Here is a 25,687-nt window from a genome sequence, read left to right on the forward strand (position 1 = left end):
GTTTTAGTTAAAGTTATTCTCGTTGGGGAAAAAAAAAAAAAATCAGTCAATATACGACATGCCTTCAGAAGAGCCTTCAGTGAATATACCATTTGGGTAGAATAAATGCAAAAAAATTCAAAGTAGCATATTGGAATTTTAACACAAATGAATCACTTCAGCCATGGATTGCAATCCTAGAATTTTATGGAAAGGAGAATACGTAAAAAAAAAAGATTTGTTTTTATTAAAAAAAAAAAAGATTGGGTAGCAATGCAGTGCTGCAGACTTTTGTGCTCATTGCTCTGAAATCTTCATACCAAAGCAATGTGTGCACTCAGGTCTCTCTTTCAATTCAGGCACCAGAACTAACTAATAAATCAAAGATGACAACAGACAATAATTCCCTTTCTTTTTAAGGGGCACAAGTTTTATGTTGCTCATAGTTGTAAAAAATCAGAATGGGTTAAAGTTAAAACCAAACTTTCACTTCCTATCTTGCAAGCTTTGAAAGATGACCATATGCAAATTTCACCAACAGCAGAATCAATCTGTCTTTTGGGTAGATTCTGATGGTGGGAAAGGTTCTTGGACAGTACGAGGCATGTGACTGCAGAGTTTTAAACCTTTACGTTAAAATGCAAGTTCATACAATCACCTTATTCCAATACCTCTTCACCCATTTATTCAGCCTGTTCAAATCTCACGCACTCATGTTCCAGTACATTTGCTTGCACCTGTGCAGAAGCCACTGAAACGTGTGCAGTCGATGAAAGCACCACAGTGCAACTCGTGTGTTCGCCAGCTGTCCATTTAAATCCACTAGCTGCTCACAGCTAAGCCTAAGGCTGCTTAATTTATATGGAGTTCTTCCCCTTTGTAGTTCAATGATGGACAAAGACAACCAAGTACAATTTTTTTTTTTTTAATAAAGATAAAATTACAAAAAAGGTAAAATCAGCTCAGGAAAGGCAAATTACTTTAATAGATCAGTTTGGACATTTAACATAACAACTCACATCCATTTTTAAATACTATTACATAAAGCATGGTGAAGAAAGGAATTTCTGCCTCATAATTAGAAAACTCACAATACAACTTGCCAAAAACCAGAACAAAGCCGTTTGAAAATAAATACAGTCCATGCCAAATAGTACAAAATGAAATCAGCAGTCTCTCCCAATACGAAAACTTTCCTTCTTTTAGGTATTCTCCAACTCTAGTATTACGTCTGCAACTGATGAGAGGCTATCTTTTGTTCAAGGATTGCTGAGCTGTTCTGATTTTGCTCTGTACAAAGGCAAAAATAAACTGTTAAGTTGTTTAATTTTTTTGAGTAACTGTTTTAGAAATGCAATTTTGAATTACTACTGTCACGAGTCTAAAATATTTAGTATTATGAGGAATTAAAAGTGATCTCTACAGAAATCAATACTTTATAATATTTTAAATTCATAAACACTCTTTAAAAAGGTGACATTCATTCTTAATTAAATAGGGTTTACCCTTTGGCGTCTGTCTTTTCACCACTGCTGTCCTTGGATTTATCCTCCTCCTTAACATCTGAAAAATAAAAACATTTTAAATAAACCAAAAGATGCAAGAAAACATTAAAAGACTTCAGAAGAAAAAAAAGCACGACCAAGTTTTTTGGGTTTGTTTTGTATATACTCCTAGCCAGGGGGAACTAGCTTTTAAAAGTAACTGGTTATATATTAACATACAGTGTTAAAAGCATTCATCCACAGGAGTGATCTGGGCACAAAGCCAAGTGATTCAAAATACCTCAAGGCAAGTCTCTCCTGACCAGTCATAATGCTGGTGTGCAGTAACGAGACCTGGATTTCCCCTGAGCTCCATGTGGTAGTCCTGCAGCCTTAAGATGTAGCCTGTTCTCAGAAAAGTCAAGAGTGCTTGGAATTACACTATCCCCAGAACCTTATGCAGCTTCTGCTTCAGAGAAAACTAGTTGGCTCACTCCACAAAAGCAAACAGGAACAAACTCTTTGTCTTAACATATTTAAAGCAAGAACCTTTTTTATCCCTATTTTCATTAAGCTATACAAATTGCTGGCTCTAAGATTTCAAGCTTGTGGGGAAGCAACAACCACCCTTGGCTGAAAATACTGTTCTAGTGTGAATAGCTGTATCTTGAAACTGATTAATTTAAAATAGATGTTTTAAATATGATGGAAAAAATAAATCATCATCTCAACAACTATTTAACTGTTAGCAGAAAATGCATCTTTCTCCTGGCAGAAGTGACATTTGCAATTCTAAAACATAGGATGAAATCCCACCAGAGTCCTACCTGCTTTTTTGTCCTCCGTCTCTTTTTTGTCTTCCTCTATCCTGGCCTTCTTTGCTCCTTTCTTATGATCTGCAACATTTCGTCGTCCACCTTCCCCTTCATCTTCAGAATCTGAAAATTCTTCATCACAGGCTATGCGCTTATCAGATGCTCGAACTAGGATTCAGAGTTAAGAAATTAATTGAGCATAAAGTCCAACTACAATAGGTCTAATAAAAAAGAATTATCAAATTAAGAATGAGTAATAAAATACTATAATCATTTAATGCTGATAAACTAAATTATGGATAAAAATACTGTCTTTCATGGATAAAAATACTATCTTTCAAGATATGCTGGGACATTCTCACAATGACTTCCAAAAATAGCTTTACGAAGACACAAGGGAAGCGTGGGAGTATTTTAACATGTATCAAATGAAGTTCAAATACTGGAAACTAAATCACAGGAGAAAACATTACAGTTTCAACAGTTCAGAAAATGGACAGTGCACCAATAAGAGAATTACTCCAATCACCATCAAAAAAGGTTAAATGTAGCAGGAAACCCTTAGCTATAGCTGAAGAACAAGTCATCTTCCATACAAAGGCTAATGGTAATAAAGGGCGGTTTTAAGTATGGAAAAAAACCTCTCTTTCTCAACAAAAAAGCAAATTTTTTTTTTTTTTGAAAACACAGTATCTCGCTTCACTTCAGTGGGGAACATTATTTTTTTGTGAATAGCAAAAGATAGAAGCCAAGTCCTGGATTCCTTTAGTTACGATTCATCTGAGACTTCCGGAGTATCTATTTTAGATTTGAAATAGCCAGACTGTTTCATAAAATGCAAAAAACCACATTCTTTCACCATTCTTTAGACCCCTTTAACAGGTTGAGATTTGTGCACAGATGCCACCTTAAGAACAGCAAAACTGGCAGACCAGTGGCAAAATTTTTCCCTCAGGAAACAAAACTGCCAATCTTCCAGTACTGCACTACTAGGACTAAGGTTCTGATCAGTTAAATCTAAAAAGACTCTACTTGGACTTGCTCTATCATGAAAGATATTTCTTACTAGAAATGCGTTTGTCTGGATCTTCTCCATCCTCATCTCCACTATCTTCATGAACAGCATCTTCAGGAATGGCCTGCATCTGTACACCAGGTGCATGAGGTAACATGCGCAAGTTTTCAAATAAGCGTTGCCTGCAAGTAACAAAGTTAGTTATTACTACACAGTAGTATTTCCTTGGATTTTGTATTTAATTCTGAAAAGTCTGCGTCCAAAGTTAATTTGCTCTGCTTTAGAGTCATTGCTTCATTAAAAAAAAAAAAAAGTAGGCACACCAAGTTCATAAAGCTTTCCATCCCTAACAGATCATTAGTATCCACAGCATACTTGAACATAATTTTCTTTGAGCTTTTTAAACACTTCTTTTGGTCAACTTCAATCTTCAGTTCCCGCAGGGTCAGCCCAAGTACTGCCCACTTGGGCTGAACTGAGTGACTCTAGCTTATTATAAACAGAGTAATACTGTATCAAGTAGGATAATAAACTATCCTCTAGTTTCTTAAAAAGAAAGCCAGACACTTAAAGCATTTAGACTTCCACACTGTGTGTGGCAACGACTTCAGGGTCAAAAGCGATCCATCTGGGTAGGATTCCTTATTGGCTGTTTCAGGGAGAACAGAGCCAAGGTCTCTCCTATCTAAGCAACCTGATGCGATGGACCCCACACTGCAAAGCACCATGTGCAGGAAGAGGAGGAACAGTAGACTTCTCCCAGGACTTAAAACTATGGTTCCAAAGAAGTCCAAGTAGAGAGAAAGGTGTGGCAAGCATCAAATATCAGCACTTGTAACAACTATCTCAGTATCCTTCTGCCCAATTTCAAGAGTTAAATGGCAACTGGTGCTTTCTGGGAATCCTTATGGTCCTTGCCTCTGTTCAAATAACGTGACCTGGCAAAACAGTTTTGCCAATGCAGGGAGTTCCCTAAAATTTGGTCTCTGGAAAAGTATACAACTAACTGAAGGAGGCTTCTCTGGAATGATGGGTCATTGCTCTTCTTGTGGGTGCTACTATGTGGATGTGAGATTGTGTCTCTGTCAATAGAACACACACAATCTGTGTCCCAGGATGTATTAAAGAACAAGTTTTGCAGCCTACTCGCCCCACAAATGCTCAGCAATACACAATATACAGCAAGTAGCCTGGCATATCACCAGCTGGAGCACTATATTACTACGGAGAAATTTTGTAGAATTACATCAATGAAAAATAGGTGGGTTTTTTTTCCCCCTTGCACATTATTAAAAACTAAAACCCTTTCACTTGATTGTGATTTATGTATTTGTGCTATGAACACCAATCACAGTCTATAGACCAACCACTTCAAAAATTGGTATTTTAACTACTTTGGTGAATTTTGCAATTTGACAGTTTTACAGGTTATAATAGTACTGGCAAACTTACACAGCTAATTTCACATCTTTATTCAGCTATTTTTAGTAACCAAAAAAATTATTGTGCACTGTTAACAGACTGTTAAACTTGGGGCAGGGATGGGGGTTTATTCTTTTAAAGCCAGAGGAGAGGCAAGCCACAGTAAGCAAAGAGTACTTCAGGCTAACCAATTATCTCTTACCAGTTGAGTACAGAATTGATTGTATGTATGCATTACTCCATCCCTGAAGTAAAATATTTGTTTACAATCAAACCTTCAGGATGTGAGGGGAATAAACTAAGCATCAAAAGTGGCACAGACTAAAAATCACATACCCGCTATAGCTTGGCAACGAGCACTTCTCAAACCTTGTGAATTTGTCAAACCACAGTCATGCAATTGCCTGCACACATATCACTATCCTTCCACATTTTTGGATGTCCGAGTTTACATGTGACTTTTTGTTTTCACAGCTGACAGCTACAAAGAATGACAATCTCAGTTCATGTTTAGACACAGAGTTGAGAATTAGAAAACCTAATCATCACAGCATACCAGCTTCTTTCCTAACGGGATAAACTTTCTAGAAAATTAGAATGGAAAGCCAAATAAAACAGTCACCTCTATAGTTGCTGGAAAAAGTAAAAATCCAAGCTGGGTATTAAGTTTTCATATTTATAGTCACAGGACTTCATAAGCATACATACTGTTGTAAGAACAGACTTTTAAGAAGTCCCTCTTCTAACAGAAATGAAAAATATGTCAAATCTATTCAGTACTTATTTTTAGTGTCAATGAGAAAGGCATACAGTTTGCAAAACTGCCTAACAATTAAACCTCTGGAGAAATGTGATCCATGTGACCTACTTGACAGATCAGGTAATCACTACTTACTTGATCTTCTCCATATATTCTGGTGTATTCTGATTAGTCATATTCGAAGGACTAATATGAAGCTTGAAATCTGGTCCAAAATACTCAAAGTAGTCATTGTATGGCAACTCTATAAATCAAAACACAAGAGACAACTTTGTGACCCAAAAAAAAGATTTTAAACATTTTAAATATGATCGCAGTTTTGACAGGATTTTACTTAGTCTATCAAACCTAAAGCATTCAGGTAAGCAGTAACGCTTAAGTACTGCCTGAATTGTTTAGTGTTTTTCCTCTAAATTATTCAATAGATGAACTTAAATTTGTTGCCAATATACAAAGAGCATGAGAAAGTTCTACTGTAATCATGCTAGAATGTACACTGGAACAAGATAAGTAATAAATTTGATAAAATAATTAAAAATGCTACTTCTGCAGAAAAGGGAAAATCAACTGATGAGTTCTTAGAGCTGTACTCAAACTTTTCAAACTGGACTAACTTTAAGTGAGCCATTCAAAAATATTCCTTCAGTAAAACACAAAATATATATTATTAGGCTGAAGGTTTCAGCTAGTTCAATATCCATGGGAAGAGCAGTACAGTGGTTCAGTGATGCCCATGTCTGTCTGGTCCTCTCCTCCCCTGCTTTTTGTATTTTCACAGATAATTGTGCCCTAACTGGAACATCTAATTGCAAAAATGAAGTCAATGACGACTTCATATCCAGGAAAACGGCAGTACATTATATTGACTATGACTATATATTCCTGGTTAAAGTAACAGAAATCTGAAAAACCTAGAACCCTTAACAAGACCCTGAAATCCCCTTATTGAACTCTGTCTTGTTTCTTCATTTATTATTATTACAGGATAAGCGACCTTGTTAGGTGGATAGAAAGGAGACAGGAAGATTAGCTTGCTATTGCAACATTTAGAAATGCACTGTTCTTTCTTAGAACAGATTAAAGATGACAGGGTCTCACAAAGTTGAGAGGAATGTTAAAAAAAAAAAAAATCGAAAAAACTTCACATATATCCATTGAATGGGACATGCTAATAGAAAAAAGTCCCAAGATAAGCTCTTCAAAAGCTTTGGCTGGCAAAGAATATATATTGATGTGCAAGATGGAAAATGTACATCTTGAAAAGCACTGTCCAAATATTCCTTTCTCACTGACAGCAGCATTCCACTGAAGTCAGACAGAAACAATATAAATCCAGCAAGAGATACATGAACAGCAAAAGGTTATCAGCAAAAGTTGCAGTCCAACATGAAAATTGCCAATGACTGATGAGCAAACCAGTCCAAATACCAATTTTTTAAAAAGGCATTCCAAATTCATGTCCAGAAGCATATTTGGTCAGAAATAAAGGGAGTGCAGGATCTTTGGGGATCTTCCTCAGAGAAATTACTTCACTATTCAACTATTTGAAGTACACTATTGGGTTTTTTTTTACTATTTTTAAATTTTTTTAAGACAGCTTGTATAACCAAAACTAAGTCAAATGGAAGAGTGGAAGTCAATATACTTTGAGTTACATTTAAATCAAGGATACAATGAAGAAACAGTTATGTTTTACTATGTAAAATGGATGCTTGCATACTCAATTTCTTATGACTACCATGTCCATGGTACCCAACTTACACAGGCCTACACTGTCACAATCAAAACACAGTATATATTCTATCACAGAATCATTTAGGTTGGAAGAGTCCAACCTTTAAGATCGAGTCCAACCGTTAACCTAGCACTGCCAAACCCACCACTAAGCCATGTCCCTAAGCACCACATCTACACATCTTTTAAATACTTCCAGGGATGGTGACTCAACCACTTCCCTGGGCAGCCTGTTCCTGTGCTTGGTAACACTTTCGGTGAAGAAATTGTTCCTAATATTGAATTTAAACCTCCCCTGGTGTAACTTGAGGCCATTTCCTCTGGTCCTATCACTTGTTACTTGGGAGAAGAGACCAACACCCACGTGGCTACAACCTCCTTTCAGGTAGTTGTAGAGAGCGATCAGGTCTCCCCTCAGCCTCCTTCAACCACAGTTCTCTCAGCCACTCCTCAGAGGACTTGTGCTCCAGACCCTTCAGCAGCTTCATTGCCCTTCTCTGGACATGCTCCAGCACCTCCATGTCCTTCTTGTAGTGAGGGGCCCAAAACTGAACACAGTACTCGGTCTCACCAATGCCAAGTACAGGGGGGATGATCACTTCCCTAGTCCTGCTGGCCACACTATTGCTGATACAAGCCAGGATGCTGTTGGCCTTCTTGGCCACCTGGGCACACTGCTGGCTCATATTCAGCCAGCTGTCGACCAACACATCCAGGCATTTTTCCGCCACGCAGCTTTTCAGCCACTCTTCTCCAATCATACTGATAATGTTCATATTAACAATAGTTACAAGTAAGGTACCTTTACATGTTTTGAATTTTCCAAAAGTGATTTCTAAACATTTAAAGCTTTTGCTGAAGCACAAAAAAAGCCTCAAATGCTCAAGTCTATTTAGTGCATAAGCTACTGAAAATTTATTGGCTAAATCCTAATTAACTTTCTGCATAGTTTATTCTAAACTGATGCATTACAGTTAGCTATAGAAATATTTGCTATCTGTTCACTTAAACCCTCCCATGATTATTTCTTAATACAATATTAATTTGGGTATTTAAATATTTACCATTAGGAATTTCACAATCTAAGGCAACAGCAGTTTCATACGTCCAGCATCGAGCAACATTACGAATAGTATATCCTCCTCCTCCTAACATCAGCAATGGCAAGTTAAAAGTCTTTACAACTTCCACGCATTTAGCATGACCTGTGAAACAAAAAGAGTTGACAATACATGCAAAATATCTATTAAACAGAAAAATATATAATGAACTATTTAATCAGACATATGCAGTCACACTTATCAAGTGATAACTGAATTGATTCAAGTAAAACAGAACTGTGTCCCCCAAAAGCCAAGCACAACCTCACAAGAAATCAAAGACCTACAGATAAGACATGTACAAAATACATCAAACATTATCCACCCCAGTCTTCAGAGACTTTGCATGATGGTCTATTGCTGCTGTTCTGAAATGCTCTTAGAATGTCTAGCGTTTTGTCTTTTCATAACTGATGTCAACACACACCTAGGGACAATTTCTCAGTCCAATGCAAAGGGGGAGGAAGGGAAAACAGCAAGTCAGTACTCGGTCCTTTCTACTTCTAAATTTGAACCTGTATTAGAGGTTGCTAAGTCTTGCTTACAGAGTGAACTGGTGCCAAGACAATACACACTCCAGGGATACACAGCATACTGAAAGGCATCTGTAGGAGGCAGCAGCTCTCTTGGTTTCCAAGATATGCAAGATGGAAAAAAATCTGAGCTGTATGGGCAACTGAAGTAGCTTTGCCACCTGGTGCAAATCAAGAAAAGGAACCCTGAAACACTGCAGACCTGACAGATACTATACTGCATTTTGTTGCCTATAAAACTCTAATTGCCTCATTAAGAAAACACAAAACCAAGACCCAGGAAATGAATGATTCAAACAGGCTGGATTCAAGGCTTAGCAGAAGTTCAACATACTTTTAACATTTTATCACTTAATAATAATAATAACAACAACGTTTGCTAAATTAACATTTCATCTCAATTTTGAGAATCACATTTTTGGGTAGAAATGTAATACTAAAATAAATTAATTCTATAAAAAATAAAAATGAATGTTAACGTAAGGCTCAGTATAACAAACACCACTATGAATTTAACAATACAGTGAGTATTCTCATTTCAGTAATACCTATTTATGCCCAACAATGTGTTTGATGTTTAGTTTCTGTAGTCCTACTAAGTGAACCACTAGTTTTGTGATTTGCCCATCATAGTGTTGCAGCAGGGTGATCGTTGTCATCCTGTCATTCCAGAGTGTTGCTTTAAAGCTACAGAAAGCATGGGCATAGAAGAAAGGGAATCACTTGAGTGGCTAGGAAGAACATGGAAAATCAAGCTTCTTAACTTTTTTAGATGGACAGAAAGAAAGAGGCAACTTCAGGCTTTCTTTTGGTCATCCCTGTACAGCAAAGAAAGAGGTGATTAATCATAGTAATGAACAAAATCTTTGTGACTCCAGTCCTCATCATGCAAGTGTCTTGAAAATAGTATGAAGGATAGAGGTTTCTATTAAATAAAAAGTTACAGACAACAAACACAAACACTTTTCTGCTTACCTTTAACGGTAAGATTAAAGCATCCCAGCCTGTCACCAGAAAGTGAATCTGCTCCACACTGTAATACCACAGCACTGGGCTGGTACATCTCCATTACTTTGGATATAATCTATAATCAATATAAAACAGCAAGCCGTTAATTCGCATTATGAAAATAAATCCACAAAATGAATCTAGTATCTTTCTAGAGAGCTTAAAAAAAACCCCAAACAACCAAACTCACTGGTTTGAATATCTGTCCATATGATTCATCATCTATACCATCCCTCATTGGAAAGTTGACAGCATAGTATTTGCCTTTTCCAGCACCAATGTCCTATAAGCAAAGATAATAAATGCTTTATTACAAATACAGAAGCACATGATGGTATCATGGAAAAGTGTACACAAGTCTGCTGAGCTATTTTGTACCATTATTCATGTCTGTGAGGGATAAAAAGGCACAGTACCTTACTTGATTCCCATTCTCCCATAAAATCATTTTGGAGTGTAGGAATTTTAATTTTGCAGTAAATACACTTGATTTTTTATTCAAAGATTTAAGACAAAGACAAAACATAACTGATCAGTTTAGCCTGGTAAAAGTAGTTAAGCAAAAATAAGCAAGAAAATTGAGAAGAGCAAGGTGATATGCATTTTTTCAGTACTGTACAGAAGATTTGGATTTAGGAAGGTTTTTAAAACTGTATTCTCTGCGCCAAACATATGATGAAGAACTAGCTGCAGCAGAAGGGAGAGAAGAAAATGAAACAGAAGCCACCTATAGGTGCCCTTGAAGAAACTGAAACTTTTTGAACAAAACAAAACCAAAAAACCCCCCAAAACCCCTTGTAGATTATTCTCAGCTCCATCAGGTGACAAGGCAGGAACCATAGCAGTCTATCTTAGCAGTTTTCCTGGACAACATATGTATTACAAGAAAAAACTCTTTGCAAAAAAATCGAGTGAATAAACCATGAATCCATCCATTTCTGTTTTGATGATCAGTTTAAAATCCCTGCTTGCCACACATTCCCATTTCTTCCCTTCAGCTCATCACCAAGACAGACAGAAACCGATCCAGTTTAAAGAGCAGTTAGTTCTCTGCCACTAATAAAGGTGCAGTTGCAAAGGCAGTAAGATTTAACCTGTTCACTTTGGCTGTAAATTATTATCAAACAGCAGCTCTGCAGAAAGAGCACACTTCAAGTCCAACAGCCTTGAAAAACTACAAGTCACCAGTTGAATGGCCCAGCAATACAAATACTAAACTTCTCACCCTAGCTTTTGAAATATTCATCGACTTTTTCCCTCTTCCTGAACAAAGCCTCTTTAGCAGTAAATGCAACAGTAATGCGTCGCTTCCAGCAACTATCTTTTGGGGTGGAAAGGGGGAGATGGGACGGGACACCAACACGGGGACAAACTGCCAATGCAGCATAGGCACAACACATTATTAACATTTCATAGTATTGCAAGATTAGTGATACTTAAGACCGTTGCTGAACCCAACTCTGGCTGATTTGGAGCATGAGAGTTATCCAGAATCTCTCAAAGTGAATCACCTAGGCTTTCAGATGCTGATTTTTCTGAGGTGATAATGCCTCCCTTTACAGATTTAAAAAAAAAAAAAAAAAGCAAGCAAGCAAACATTAAATCTACCTCATCCGAAAACATAGCTAAGCCAAACGTTTACACAATTTCGCACTAAACAGGATAATTGCTTACCAGCCTGAGCTGCTCAACAGATGTTTTTTTGTAACTGAAAATTGCATCGGTTATAAACACTAGAGAAACAATATAGCATTCTTGTAAGTTGCCCATTTGTCAACAGATCAAATTTTCTCACAGAACCTGTGCCTCTATGTAGCACTACAGTCTCAACTGACCTATCTACGTATATAGAAGTCAAGATTAATGCTATCATCTAAGATGTGTAGAAAGTCAGTTCAGACTGCACAATACCTTCAGTAGAAAAGGGATGAATACAGCTGAACTAGACAATCTGTGAGATTCAGCTACATTGATGGAGCAGCAATCACAAAATCACCAGCTGATGCACAATTTGTTCCTGCATCAAATAAGCATGACCTGATCAGTAAACTATAGCAAATAACCAAAGAATTACAGAAACAAGCTTGAATGGAGCCCACTGATAAAAACAAGGATAAGATTTGGCTGTTAAAGTTGATGCAAATAACCAGCAATGGCAGATCAAGTTGAGCAAAAGCAAGCAGCACAATGCTGGTCTCCAGAAGGAACACTGACTTTTCAGAGAATTTGTTCTCCCTTTAGTTCAATTAGGTTTGCAAGCTCTGGAAATAGGAAAAAGCTAATATTTTTTTTCCTATGGGGATGTAATAATTGCAATAAAACCTGCTGAAGTCTGTATGCGAACAATGCTCATTTCAAAATACTAGCTAGCAGCACAGAATAAAAGTTACTGTGCCTGAGGTGCTGTTTGTCACTGACACTGTTTTAAAAAATCCCAATAACATACAATATTCTTCTACTTGTTTCAACTGTGTATCTTTAAATTCTTTGTCCTGGGTGTGGCAAGGTTAAGAATCCATAAACTTCTCCGTCGACGGGAAGTGATGCTGTTTTTAAAAAGTCAAGATATCTAACCCCTCAAAAAAAAATTCTAGCCAAATTCAGCAACAACAGCTTGTCTTTATAAACATCCTGGTCTGAGCTGCTTTTTGTTTGAAGCACCACTACCACCTTGTGGCCAGTCAAGTTAAACCACATGGATAAAAACAACGCCTAATCTGATTTCTACCTAAATCAATTTAGAATGCAGTTTAACAAAATCTAGCAACCATAATAACATTCAGCTCCAACAACCACACTGAAATGAATGCTTAGCACCCCACTGATTTAAAGCTCAACTTTCATTCACTCTTGTGTCCTCTGGGTATCATCAGCACACTGGGGAGCACACGTTCCAGGAATATTAGCAGAAACACAAATATCTCGATCTCTTGAATCAATTTAAAGATAGTAGGGAAAACAGTGAATTCTTTCCCAACACAGCATTTTTGTAGGTCAACTTTTTAGAAACGTTTACAATTTTTAAAAAAATTACTAACTGTACATACAAACTAATGTACGTAAAGTTGCTAGTACCAGAGGAGTGACTTATTCTGGGAGTGCCTCTGATAAAAAAAAAGGTTTAATGTAAGAGTTTGAAGCTAGGAATATATTAATCCTAGTACTTGAAATATTCTTTCAAGTTGTGAAGTGGAACAAGAGTCTAACATGAGGAATGACTAACTTACTTAATATGAAGGGCCAGGAAAATTGGTTTCCATTCTCAGCTTTGCCACAGATTCTACAACAGCTTAAATGATAATTCTGCACAGGCCAATGCTCCCTCCCCTCAAGCTAGCTATAAGGCTTAGTACACAATTGTCTGTGGGGCATGCTAAAATTCTTCAGCTGTGAGCACCATGAGAACTCAAAACACACTTTATGACTTAAGAAATATTCCAAAACCGAGCCAAACGTATTACCAGGCAAATAGAATACAGTAAATTCAAGTTGCAACTGAAGCTTTGTGACTATTAAAGCTCCGGTATAAAGTTATTCTAAGATTTGGAATAAGTTTTGAAGCCATGTGATCTCCAAACAGCTACTTTTCACTGTATGTGCAGAACTGAAATGTACAGATAATCATTATAAATACACCACATTGTCTTCCTAGAGACATTTCCAAAATCTAACTGAACTAAACTAATTATACATTTGAGCTAAAAATTCAGACAATTTACCAAGAACTGAAGGTGTTGATTTCCTGTAGAAGTGAATAATTTACTTCCCCACTATCCTGTATTTTATTTTCTACAGTTCTTCAACAAATCTATCACTCTAGTATATTTTCTGAAAACTTACTGCTGTATATTATTACTGGACATAGTTATTGTAACCTGGTGCTAAACCAGTATCTACAAGGAAGATATTAAGAGGGAATTTATCACCTAATGAAATTTCATGTTCAACCTTACCCTAAGGTCCCCTGTGCCCGGAAAATATTCACCATACTTATGGAATGATACTGTCATGACACGATCTGTGGTATAAAATGCTTCTTCAACACCATCACCATGATGGATATCAATATCAATATACAACACTCTTTGGTGATACCTAGAAAGAAAATCATGTATGAGAAATCATCATTATCTGTTATGTTCATAATATACTGATACCTAACAAGAAAAAACATAATAAAAAAACCCAACCCAAACACTAAAATCCAAGATTATGATCATTTTGATGATTTTGGATCAAGTGACCATATACTCTTAGAATTCTCAGTATAGTTTGGATAAAAATGAAAATAAGTTTATCTTAATAAGTAAAGAATAAGTAAATATGTAATGTATTTATTATTTACCCCAAGTTGTCTCACTCCGTAGAAGCTATACCTTGTGTTTGTGTTCACACCACTTTCTGTTGTTAACATGTGCTGAATTTGCCCCTTTCACAGGGCATTTCTTTCTGCCTTCTTAGTAATTACCAACACAGTCTGCACTGAAACATCTCTTAGCACATGCTTCAAATAGCATAGTGCCAGGAGCAGGAATAACCCATGTTCCATAAGCGTGCAAAAAAGAAATTTAAATACTTATTTTCCATCAACTTTTCTTCTTCATCTCTGCAACTTGTAAAGATGGGTACATTCTTATTTCCAAGTGCATCATACTATTAGCGTGAAATTATTACGACTACTTAGTATTTCCTTAAATACTGCAAGTTTCAGATGAGATTGAGATGGATAAAGATACCAGTTGTTTTAAGCCTCAGAGCACTGAAAACAACAGTACGTAGCCCTTAAATTCTACGTTGCTCAGTAAAGAACAAGTCTATCAACATCAGAACATGCATTTTCATTGTGCTTTGCTTAGTGCCATAGAATGTCAGTCTGAGCAGCCATAATTTCAGGTGGGCTAAGATTTTTCGCTTAACAAGACACTGAACAGGACAGTTTCCTACAGTTACATAACCCATAGCTATTTGAAAGTTTCCTTCCTTCACATGCACATTAAGCTAAGAAATTCAAGACTGGACAACAGAAAATCATATTGCTTTTCTTAGACTGCAGAGACAGAGCCTGAATACACGCTGTACATTAAAATTAATATCTTAATATGTTAATCTTAACTATTTGTTAGTGTATTTCAAAACTTTTTCTGTATTTAAAAACCACTTCCAGATTACAGCTGCTTCCCCCACTCCTCACCAGCAAACTCAGCTGCTCCATTCACAACAGGCAAATACCTAGAACATTCTTTGTAAAATATGAGATTTATGTGTTATTAGAAGGGATACAGTCCCCTGAAGCAGTACAAGTAACACTCAGGATCTGAAATTTTAGTGAAGCATTACTGCTTGAAGTTAATTATATGATCACTTTTTCATTACTCCCCTCATTTTTTATTTTGCAGTCACAGCAGCACAGCTGTTATTTCATTATTTATTCATAACAGCCACATTAATTCAGGTAACAATCCAAGGAAGCTCAGTGCATGATCTTCCCTCAATACTCCCATTTGGTTTAGTAACAACTCAAATGATAGGAAACAAGCAGGCATATTGAGAAACCAAATACGTGTATGATTGTGAGCATAGTGACTGCCCTAAGGAGTCAGGGCAGTGATCCATCTAGTCCGCTATTCTGTCCCCATGAGTAGCAACAAGAGATTAACATTTACAGAAAGCTTCTGAAATCTGCTACTCTAGTACTTCCCCATCATCTAGAATTACAGCATATGGCGTTTTAAAGGTGTATCATTGCTTGGATTTTTTACATCCATTTACAGACCCTCTTTTTTGAATCTGTTGTTGCTGTCTGCTTCCTTCAGCCTCCTGCAGCAGCAAGTTCCAAAAGTTCACTATCCTCTGTGTAAAGAGGTACTTCTAAATACCTGTTTTAAGCCTATCTCCTTTTCAGCTTGCCTGTATTTTAGCTTAAACTTCTTGCTCAAGCCAAACCAGGCAGAGCTTGGAGTTTTCTTAATTGGAACTGTATGAGTTCAACATGGGCTATGAAAACTCACTGAAATAATAATTACAATTCATATCTTCAAACATTTAAATACTTGAATTTGACACTTTCTATAATTTTACCTTGTTCCCATCATAAACTTACTTCAGTAACTCAAGGATGGCAAGCACGATATCATTGACATAACAGAAACCAGATGCCTCCGATTTCTTGGCATGGTGAAGTCCTCCAGCCCAATTAACAGCCATGTCTGTCTGTTGTCTGTTCAGTTTTACCGCCCCAGCTGTAAAAATGCATACACAAAAATGAAAGAAAATGCAGTCAGAAACTTCTGAAGGCCTTTAAATCTGTTACATGAAATAGTATCTTATTTTTTTAAATAAGTTGATCCTAGATCTGATCTCTTACCAATACCAAGATAGACTGTCAAATATGAGATATATCAAGTAACTGATCCACAATTATTATTTCTTTATTTAAAAAAAAGTTGTATTTGCTTCAGTTTTAAATATACTATAGAAGTTTTAAGTTGCCGACATAGACATAATAAAGAAACAAAATTGCTGGTAAACAACCAATACTTACCAACAGAGCCTCCAGTTGACAGCTGACAAAACTCAAACAGGCCATCAAATACAGGACAATCTTCTCCAACATTAACTGTGTAAGAAATGTATTGCTTTTCAAAAACACCATTCTGACAGCATTGCTATATGCATGGATAACACTTACAGATGCAATGCGTAGTTCATTCAGCATTTTAACTACTCCCTCCCCGCCTCATCTTTGTCAGGTCAAATTTTAAACAGTGAAAACAATGTAAAGTCTTTGTAATCTAAGACAACTCCAAACTATCTTTGGTTTTGGTTGTTGGTTTTTTTTTCTTTTTAGTTTCCATGGGAAGCTTTGTCTCCTCATTAACAAGAAGTTAGATCACTTTAGATTTTTGAAGAAGTGCTGATTAACATAGATCATGTTAAGAAATGCACAATTACTTGGAAAAAATTTGCTGAGAATAAGGCATCATAAAGAGGCTACAATACTGCCTTTTAAATTGATATAATAGCTGTCAAATTGCATTCCTAACAGTACTTTGAGCCTATTCCTATAATTAAAGAAAAAAATTAACAGAAAGGGTGAGCACTGAATAATGTACAATTTTTACCATCTCCTAACAGGAATGAGTAACTCCTTTTCTTGACTTAAATACATTTTCACACATTGATTTTTACTTCTCTTCTAAAAGCCATTCTTTTTCAGAAGAATTTTGCATGAGAACAGATTTTTAAGACACTTTTGCAAGTAATATGCAACTAAAGTTTAATCTGTGCATTAAGCCTACAGAAAGTATTATTTCACATGTAGAATGCACCCTGTGAAAGGAGAGGCAAAAAATCCTGCCATAAGCTTAGAGAACATTGTTGCCAAGATGGGTGCTTTTAATAGAAAAGTCCCACAACTAGCGAGTGTAACTAAAGGCAGGCACATGTTACTCTTATTACATTATTTCTCTAACCCACCCGCACCATTAAGCCATGTTCATACCTCTGTATTGGTGAATATTTAGCTTTAAACAATGCTAACCATTGAAGCACATACACATAGATTTAGCCTAATGTTAACACTTACATCTCTGCATTTGCTTGCTGTACTCGGACATATTGTCAGGCCTTATTGATCGGAGAAATTTGATGTATTCATCACTATGGTACTTGGTCATTTCCTCAGCAGTAGCTTTGTGGGGTCGCTGATAACAAGTTATAGAAATAATCAGTGCTCTGCAAAATCAGCTAACAATTGGCTAAAACAGACAACTCGAAAGAAATCTAATCTACTTTGAAGGAAGAACAGTGAAACTGATAGTAGTGCTGTTCTACATAAAGCAATGACTACTCTGTCGTTAGCATACAACTCAATTAAGTCTTTGTGCAGTTACCCCAATGTCCCCCTAATACCTCACGCCCGCACCCCCCCAATCATAAAAATACCGGTGAAATGTCTCTACTGGGGCTCTACCTCACTTCTTCCAGACATGGACAACAATCTGCAATCCTCACCAGGTATAAAATACTGCTTCATTTCTAAGTAAGTGATCTTTGAATACACTATTTAAGTATTTTCTATTTCCACTTCCACTTCTCTCCATTTGTTTGTGTGAGAATACTTGAAGCCCTTTAAAAATAACTTAAAATGCTTCAGTGGACATTCTATTGCTTATACTCACGTAAATTTCCATTTTTCTGTACAAGCCATAATTTAGCAGCAAGTTGTGGGTCATTCGGATCCTATGAGGTTTCATTGGATGCCCTTGTCCATAGTAATAGTTTCCAATATCACCTGTCAATATTACGCAAATGAATAGCTAGTCATATTACAAAACAACTTTTCATTGCTACTTAAAAGAATCATTCCCAGAAGAAAGCAGGTATGATGATTAAAAAAAAAACAACAACAAAAAACCCCACAAACAAAAAACAACACACAAACTGATAAAGGGACTACTACCTATTTCAAAAAGGCCATGAGGAAAACTAACTGCCCGTAAAAGGTCATATGTCAGAAGCAGAGGGCAAAAAGGAGGCCAAATCTAATACCTTTACTACAAGCAGACAGTAGTGGGGGAGCAAAGATGCCTACAAGTAGTGATTTCAAATCAAGAGTCAAGAAAATAGTTGGCAGGAACTGAAGAATAAAGCAATGGGAAACAAAACTGGAATTAAGAGGGGAGCAGAAAATATTGATGACATAGCCACATTATACCACAACAGAGGCTGCAGTAAAACCTACCATTTTGCAGGAGCTGATTTCAAGATACAATCCTCAGCCTGCCCTTAACTGCTAACCCTACCTAGCAGTTACGTTCCAGAAGTAGCTTCAGATCCATCGCTGCAACCACGTGCACAAACGCTCCCCAGCCACCTGCTGCTAGGAATCCACAGTAGTTTAGTAGAACCTTGTAATCCAGACTAGCCTGGGTCTGTCAAATTGGAGAGTAAATTTGACACTCACTTCCAAGAAAAGAATGGATGCTATCATGGGCTAGTTAAGTTTTCTCCCCAGCTCAGGTACTGTTAGAACATACACGCCTCCACTGTGAACACTGACATTCCCAAGACACATATCATTTTAAACAGAACTAGTGGTCCATATGTTTCTGGAAACACAGACAAGCCTAAAAAGATATGTCTAGTTGTTAATGGCTTTCAGCTGGAGAATACCATAACAACTCTTCGCAACAGCACCTCTCTTCTTTTTGACCAAATTTCCTGATAGGATTAGTGAACTTTACCTTCTTGAAATTTTTACTTTTCTTGCACATCCCCTGTCTCGTCCACTTGCAAAGAAAGAAATAAATACTATTTTCACAACGTCATACTATTTCACAAATAGTGGTAGTCAGAGGTAAGAAGCAGCACCGCTACAAAACAGCTTCAGCTTCACCTCTTCAACATGAGGTCCAGCTCAGAAGGAAGGGAAAACATCAGCTTGCAGTAGCGTCACCAGCTACCAAGAAAAGCAAGCATTACAGTAAGATTCTAAGTCTCAAAGCTTTCTGAAATCCAGCTTTCAGCTTTCAAAGTGACAAGAATAAAGACACTTAAGAAAATAGATATAATCTCATGTAATGCAAGATGAAGTTACCTAGAAAAACAATCACTTAACACCTAGCTCTTAGCCATCCTCTAACAATGGAAATACCAAGTTTTAGCATTAAGTTAACAACTTTGAAGAACTTGGACCTAATCCTAACTTAGGTATTTGACTGAAGATTAGCACTTCTTGTCAGTTACTATGACCTGGAGTCTTGCAGATAATTATTGCAAGCCTGCACTTTCGGTCATGTGCAGGTCGAAAAAAAAAAAAAAATCAGCAAAATACTTCCATACATTTTACAAAATGCTACCTTACAAATTTTGTGTTTAGGAAAGATCTATCACATCGCTTTGAAAGTAATGACTGGAAGATGGAAACCAACCATTTACTAGCCCTACTTTGTTTTGTGAAGTTACTGTTAAGTCCCAGATTTACAAAGCTTCAAGCTAATAAGAGCTTAAAATGTTGAAGTTTAAGACAATTGTGACTTTCAGTAACACGATGCTTTTGAGGAAACTTCACTCGAAATGCATTTGTGGCTTACAGAACGCGTATGCATTTTTTAACTTTTTTTTTAAAAAAAACAGGTCATTTCAATTTTAACTGCTTCAGCTTGTATAGTCATTATCACTGATATTTTACTCACAATGCTGATGGATGAGGGAGCAGACAATTAAGAATGATTTTTATCTTATGTAAAATTTAAGATGTTATTTTCCCTAATGTAAAAGAAAAAAGAAAAAAATAACAAGCTTTCCAAATATACTTGCAATATATCCTTCTATATATTGTAATTAATCGAACATTCAAAATTAAGCATATTCTACATAACATACACTGCAGTGTACACTTAAAAATTCAATAAATTAAGGATACTTTTTAACTTTCGCTTTATTTTTTACCAACAAGGAGAACTTTTAAAAGAATTGGTAAGCTGATAAATTTAATGGGAGCTTATTTAATCAAATAGAAGATCTGTGGACAAGTATCTGGCAGAAGCATATTGTTCCTTCCATATTAGAGGTCAGCAGTAATGACTAACAATAGGTATCAATATAATACACCTTAGCGACAGGCAATACCATTTACATCTTTCAGGTCTTTGCATCACCAACAAAAAAGGTTTTTGGCATTAGCCTCAAAAAATTCAAACGTATGGACAAAAAGCCCATTAAATTTCAAGGGACTGTTGCAATGTGTATGTTGGCAGGGTTGAGGAAGGAAAAGGTACACAAGAGGTTCCTCCTTCTTCATTAGCACCTTCATTTCCAGCCAACATCACATTACAAGGGGGACTCATCTGTGGAGAAGGCAAAGGCATCAGAAGTCTCTCCTCCTTTAGCCAGTGAAGTAGAAGGTGCCCTTCCTGGTACTTCATCCACTAACCTATATATCTCTTCCTCCTATATCACAGCCTTACGGGAGTACTTTGGGGAGAACAGCAAGGTGTATCAAGAGCTAGTGCACGCAGGGATGCGACATCTCCCCACTGATGGGGCTAAAAAGCTCTGCATTTAGTGCCAGACTAACTCTGGCTAGAGCATGCATATATATGAGAAACAGGTACAGTGAGGCCAAGGACACAAGACTAGTATTGCAAGTAGTACGAGTATTTGATCCTAAATTTGTCAATAGTAAGGAAAAAAATCATACAGAAGTGTTATGAGCATATTTTATATTGCTCACCAGTGTGGGCGCACATGGGAAGCACAAGAGAAAAGAACATAACTGAAAGAGGAAGCAGAGGGAAAAAATGCAAAGTTGTACATTTGGAAAATTGGCAAATCTATTAATTTTTCACAGCAAGGCTTCAAAGACTGAAATTTAGTTTTATACCAGTAAAAATATCAGCTAAATGGCTCTCATTGAGAAGTAACACCATAATCTCTGAAAAGTTGAGTCCTTAATAAAAGGGATGAACCAAGCGCCCAATTTAATCCTAGCACAAGTTTACTGTCTTGCAGTGTTCGCCACGTGATGCAAAATGTGATACCAACAAATGACCTGAAGATCTACCTGAAAATTGTTACATACAATGTCATGTTCCTGTTTCAAATGTATTAAAACAAATAAAAATAATCTCTCAATTCATACAAGTTACCTAAATTCTGAAGAGAGATATCAAATAAAAATAAACCCACAATTCCTTTGATGAACATAAATTTTAGACACTCAGTTCTCTATCCGAGACTTCAGCAAGGTCTACAGATGTTAAACATTCTAACACATAGAAAAACACAAGAAGCTACGTGCCCTAAAGGAACTTCAATTATGTCTGACAAACACAAAGCCAACTAACAAAAGCTGCTATGTCCCCCAAAAAGTATGTTAGTCTCTCTGCTTACTAAGATATACAGAAAAATAACACCTTTAAATTAACTCATTACTAAACAGTCTCAATGGCCTAAACAAAGAGGCAAGATATATTTACTGATCTTTTTTGATACTCTAACTTGTAAGTTAGCTTACTTTGTAACTTTGATACAGATGAATTGTTATGTACACTGACCATATCTCTGCTTATTTTAAGTACAGTTACTACGAAATCATGAGGTATTTCAGAACTGCACGAAGTACAGAAACCTAACCAGTGCACTGGAAACCACATGAAAAAAAAGATATCTTAATAGCAGTAGTTACATTTGTATTGACTTCTGCAATACTAATGGGTGAATTCATGTGAAGATGAATATAAAAAAATATCATCAATGCTTGATCAGTCCAACAAACAGCTATTCAAACAGGCCTAAAGTTACTGCACTAGCATCAGAAGGGTTGAGGGGTTTGGCCTGTGTTTTAGCAGACAGCAGAAGACTAGCAAAGTTCTGGCTTTTGAGCCCCAAGCAGAGGTTGGACACCACCGCTGTGTTTGGAAGCCACTGTGCAAAGCACTGATGAATTTCCGTGAAACGTGCTTCAGTTAAAGCTCACATCTGCAGATCAGATGAACTTAAACTAGAAGTGCTACTGTACTTAAACAATGTCTGAATATAGTAGCATACTGCATCTCATCTTTATGGGTGGAACCAACCACGTTCTGATGCAGATCTCTCAAATTTTTCACGAAGGTAGAGCCTTTTGAACACCCACACTAAATTATGCACAACAAGCAATCCAAACAATATTGCTAGCGCACTGGCATGGAATAAACACACTTATTAACTGTAACCATGCTACTTGCTGCGTGATTCTCTAGAACTGTGCTTTGCTGTACAGGAGCACAGAGTTGGAAAGACCATCTGGGTCCTGTCCTCATTGCTACAGGCAACTGTATAACACACACCTATTTTGGAAGAGGCCACTGAATGACCTGAGCTACATGCTGCAAGACGGTGGCAACAACCCCAAGACCAATGGTAAGAGGCTAAAATAAAAGTTACAAAATCCTTCCATATCTAGCATGGTTCTAAGCAGTGTGAGCAACAGACTTCGCTAAGCTATGGCCATATATATATATATATATATATGTGAAGACTAGAAGCATTTATTCAAAATATTTCAGGTAAGACAATTAAAGTATATTAATTTGTACGTTTTTAGTTCTTCCCACAGTATACTGGCTCAAATTTAAGTAACATTTCTGACTTGACCACGAACAATGCAAATTCTGCAAACTGGATGCGGCTGACAGTCTATTACAAACAAACTGCAGAAAACGAAATCAAGCTTCTTTTATCCAAAGTTTATAGGTTCCAGGTACAGTGTGAAGGCTATTGAAACTCTTAATCATCAAAAAATGTCAACAGCAATACACTCCAAGAAAACTTGGTAAGTGACAGGCTAATTTAAAAAAGCAACTTTAGACGACAGTCACTGTTTCACAAACAGCATGTAGGAGTTTATTGCATCTCAAAAGATCTGCATATACACTTCTAGCACTTTTCAACACTTTTTAGTGTATACTTTTAAAGAAACAGAGTGAAGGTATGTCTGGAGGAACAACTATGACAAAAAATGGTAATTTACTTCAGTTATGACATGCTTGGAGATACACCACTACCTCAGTTGTGCGCTTGAGGTATCTTAGTATTTTTTGATTTTGGGTTATTTAAGGCTTCAAACACTCCCTTCACTTTGATTCAAGACTTTGATGGTACAATACAGTTACAAAACACTCAGAATTGCCAGATGAACCGCAAATTATCATTATATTTACTGCAGGTATTAAGTCTAAAATTTCTTCTAAGAACTCTACTTCCAAAAGAAGTGTTAAAGAACTGTTGGCTTTGGCAATAAAAAAAGACATCAAAAAACATTCCAAAGCTGTTCATTTCTGGTCACAGAGAATGCATTTTTTAAAAAATAACTTTTACAACAGATACTCCTTTCTCTACATTATTGTTATCTGCATTTATCCTACTCTAAGTATTCTATCTAGATATGAGCTACAACTGCTTTTAAGTTGCCATTATCCTGCCACCTCAAAACTTCTTCCTTCTCCAGTTTCTCCCCCTCTTCACTAGTATAGCTTTTTGGCTGTTAAGGGAGCTTAACACTAGCACTAAGTACCAAAAATCCAGGGATCATAGAAAAAATGAAGATATCAGCACCTAGTAAACTATAACCACCTGACTTTAATTAAAAAATAAAAATAAAAAAGCATATTGATAAAACAAAAAAAACCCCAACCAAACACACAAACATTTGCAGAGAGAAACCTACTAAACTATCCTTGCAGTCTTCCTTTCAACAAGACAAAAAGTGACTCCTCTTCCCCAGGAAAAGTAAGATCCCAGCCTCACCAAAATTATCCCTAACAGGGGCCTCCTTTCCCCTTTAGGCTGAACAAAGAACCAGAGCTAGCAACAAAGAGAAGGGGGCGGCAACCACCACTCTGCCTCCTTTAGTGTGGTAAAAAAACCAAGACAGGCCCCACAAGATCTGCCATTTCTAAAGAATGGCAGATTTGCTACAGCAGCAGCAATCTTTGATATCTTAGTGGGTTTAGCCATCCATCTTCATTTCCAAAATGGTGAAAACACCGAAAAAACGGGAAAACAGCCTCAACCTGTTTCCTGGCTACTACCAACACCGGTCTCAGATGCCAACTTAAAGGATTGTTGCAATAGGAAGCAATTTAAAAAAAAAAAAAAAAAAGAATCAAATCTCTTAACTAATCTGACCAACGAGTTTACCCTCCCAGTCAAAAAAAAAAAAAAGCAAACTCAAGAAGAAAACAAAAACTTCTCGTTGTTGTGGCCAGAGAGAACCACAAACAAGTTGCTGCAAATATCTGAAACTAAGCACCAGTTTTATGTACTTTCTCGACGTGAGTGACAATGCAGATCACAAGCCACCCTGTCCTCATCAGGCAAGCGTGCAAACTTAGAAGGCCTACAAGCAACTCAAATTTCACTATTATTAAACACCTACGCATGCAACTTTTCGTGTTTTGCTAGCAGAGAAGCTCGTGGAAGCCAAACCTCCACTCTGATGCATGTTCGGTTGGGGAGGGGGCAGGACAGAATCCCCCTGCCCCCTCCGCACACCAGGAAAGGACGAAAGCCAGAGGAAGGGGAAGGCCTCCGCGCAAGAATCACCAGGTGCCGAAGCTACACATGGCCTAGACTTTTTTGCAGGGGAGGAGCCAGACACGGCAGCGACTCCAACGCCTCTACGCTTAGCGGATGAAGGGGAGTGTCTCAACTTTTCTTTTCTTTTTTTTCTTTTTTTTTTTTTTTGGAGGGGGGGGGGCAGTGGGGGTGAACAATAGACACAGCATCCACCGCCGGGCCCGACAGCCGCTCTGCTGCAGGTCAGGCAGCTTCCCGAGCCGCACCTCGCCCGGCTGCAACCCCAACACCCCCCTTCCCCCTGGCCCGGCGGCCCCCGGGGCTCAGCCCCACGGCGGGGCGCGAGAGCGCAGGGCCGATGGCGGGAGCGGGGCGCGGCGGCGCAGGTGGAGGCGGCGGGGACCTCCTGGCCGGGGCCGCCATAGAGCCAGGAGGGGGGCTCGTTCCGCGGGAGAGGGGGCGCCCATAATGGCGGGGGCTGGGGGCAGGCCGCCCCAGGCGGCCGTTACAGGGGCTCCCCCGCTCACACACACAGACACAGACACACACGCGCGCTCCCGCGCCGGCCCCGCTCACCGTCATAATAGTAGCAGACTTTCTTCTTGCCGCCGCCCTGACTGTACGCCATAGGGCCGCCGCGCCGGGGCCGGGGGGAGGGAGCGGGAGGCTGAGGCGAGCGCCGAGCCGGCACGGAGGGAGGGAGGGGGCGGGAGAAGGCGGACGCGGGAGAGCGGGAACTCGCGACGCCGGGCCACGGGCAGCGCGAGCGGGCCG

The 25,687-nt window shown here is 37.9% G+C and overlaps 1 protein-coding gene across 1 annotated transcript; it reads right to left on the reverse strand.

Moving 5' to 3' along the window:
- Nucleotides 1-930: 930 nt before the first annotated feature.
- HDAC2 (histone deacetylase 2) lies at nucleotides 931-25,687 on the reverse strand. The gene is made up of 14 exons (XM_054821466.1): nucleotides 25,490-25,687; nucleotides 18,031-18,143; nucleotides 17,436-17,553; nucleotides 16,392-16,466; nucleotides 15,951-16,089; nucleotides 13,804-13,945; nucleotides 10,041-10,133; nucleotides 9,818-9,926; nucleotides 8,274-8,414; nucleotides 5,611-5,719; nucleotides 3,345-3,475; nucleotides 2,291-2,446; nucleotides 1,485-1,542; nucleotides 931-1,269 (listed from the first exon to the last, which is right to left on the reverse strand). Exons 1-14 carry the CDS (start codon nucleotides 25,539-25,541, stop codon nucleotides 1,239-1,241), a joined length of 1,467 nt encoding a protein of 488 aa, XP_054677441.1. The 5' UTR covers nucleotides 25,542-25,687; the 3' UTR covers nucleotides 931-1,238.

The sequence above is a fragment of the Grus americana genome, chromosome 3 (assembly GCF_028858705.1).
Source record: "Grus americana isolate bGruAme1 chromosome 3, bGruAme1.mat, whole genome shotgun sequence".
Taxonomy (NCBI): Eukaryota; Metazoa; Chordata; class Aves; order Gruiformes; family Gruidae; genus Grus; species Grus americana.

Bases quoted from the DNA above. Each gene is read 5' to 3' on its own strand.
- HDAC2 (XM_054821466.1), bottom strand. From the start codon at position 25,541: ATGGCGTACAGTCAGGGCGGCGGCAAGAAGAAAGTCTGCTACTATTAT. The intron at 2,447-3,344 runs GTAAGAAATATC...TCTGAATCCTAG, and splicing joins TCCAGACAAACGCATTTCTA to TTCGAGCATCTGATAAGCGC. The intron at 1,270-1,484 runs GTAAACCCTATT...GCCTTTGTACAG, and splicing joins GAAAAGACAGACGCCAAAGG to AGCAAAATCAGAACAGCTCA.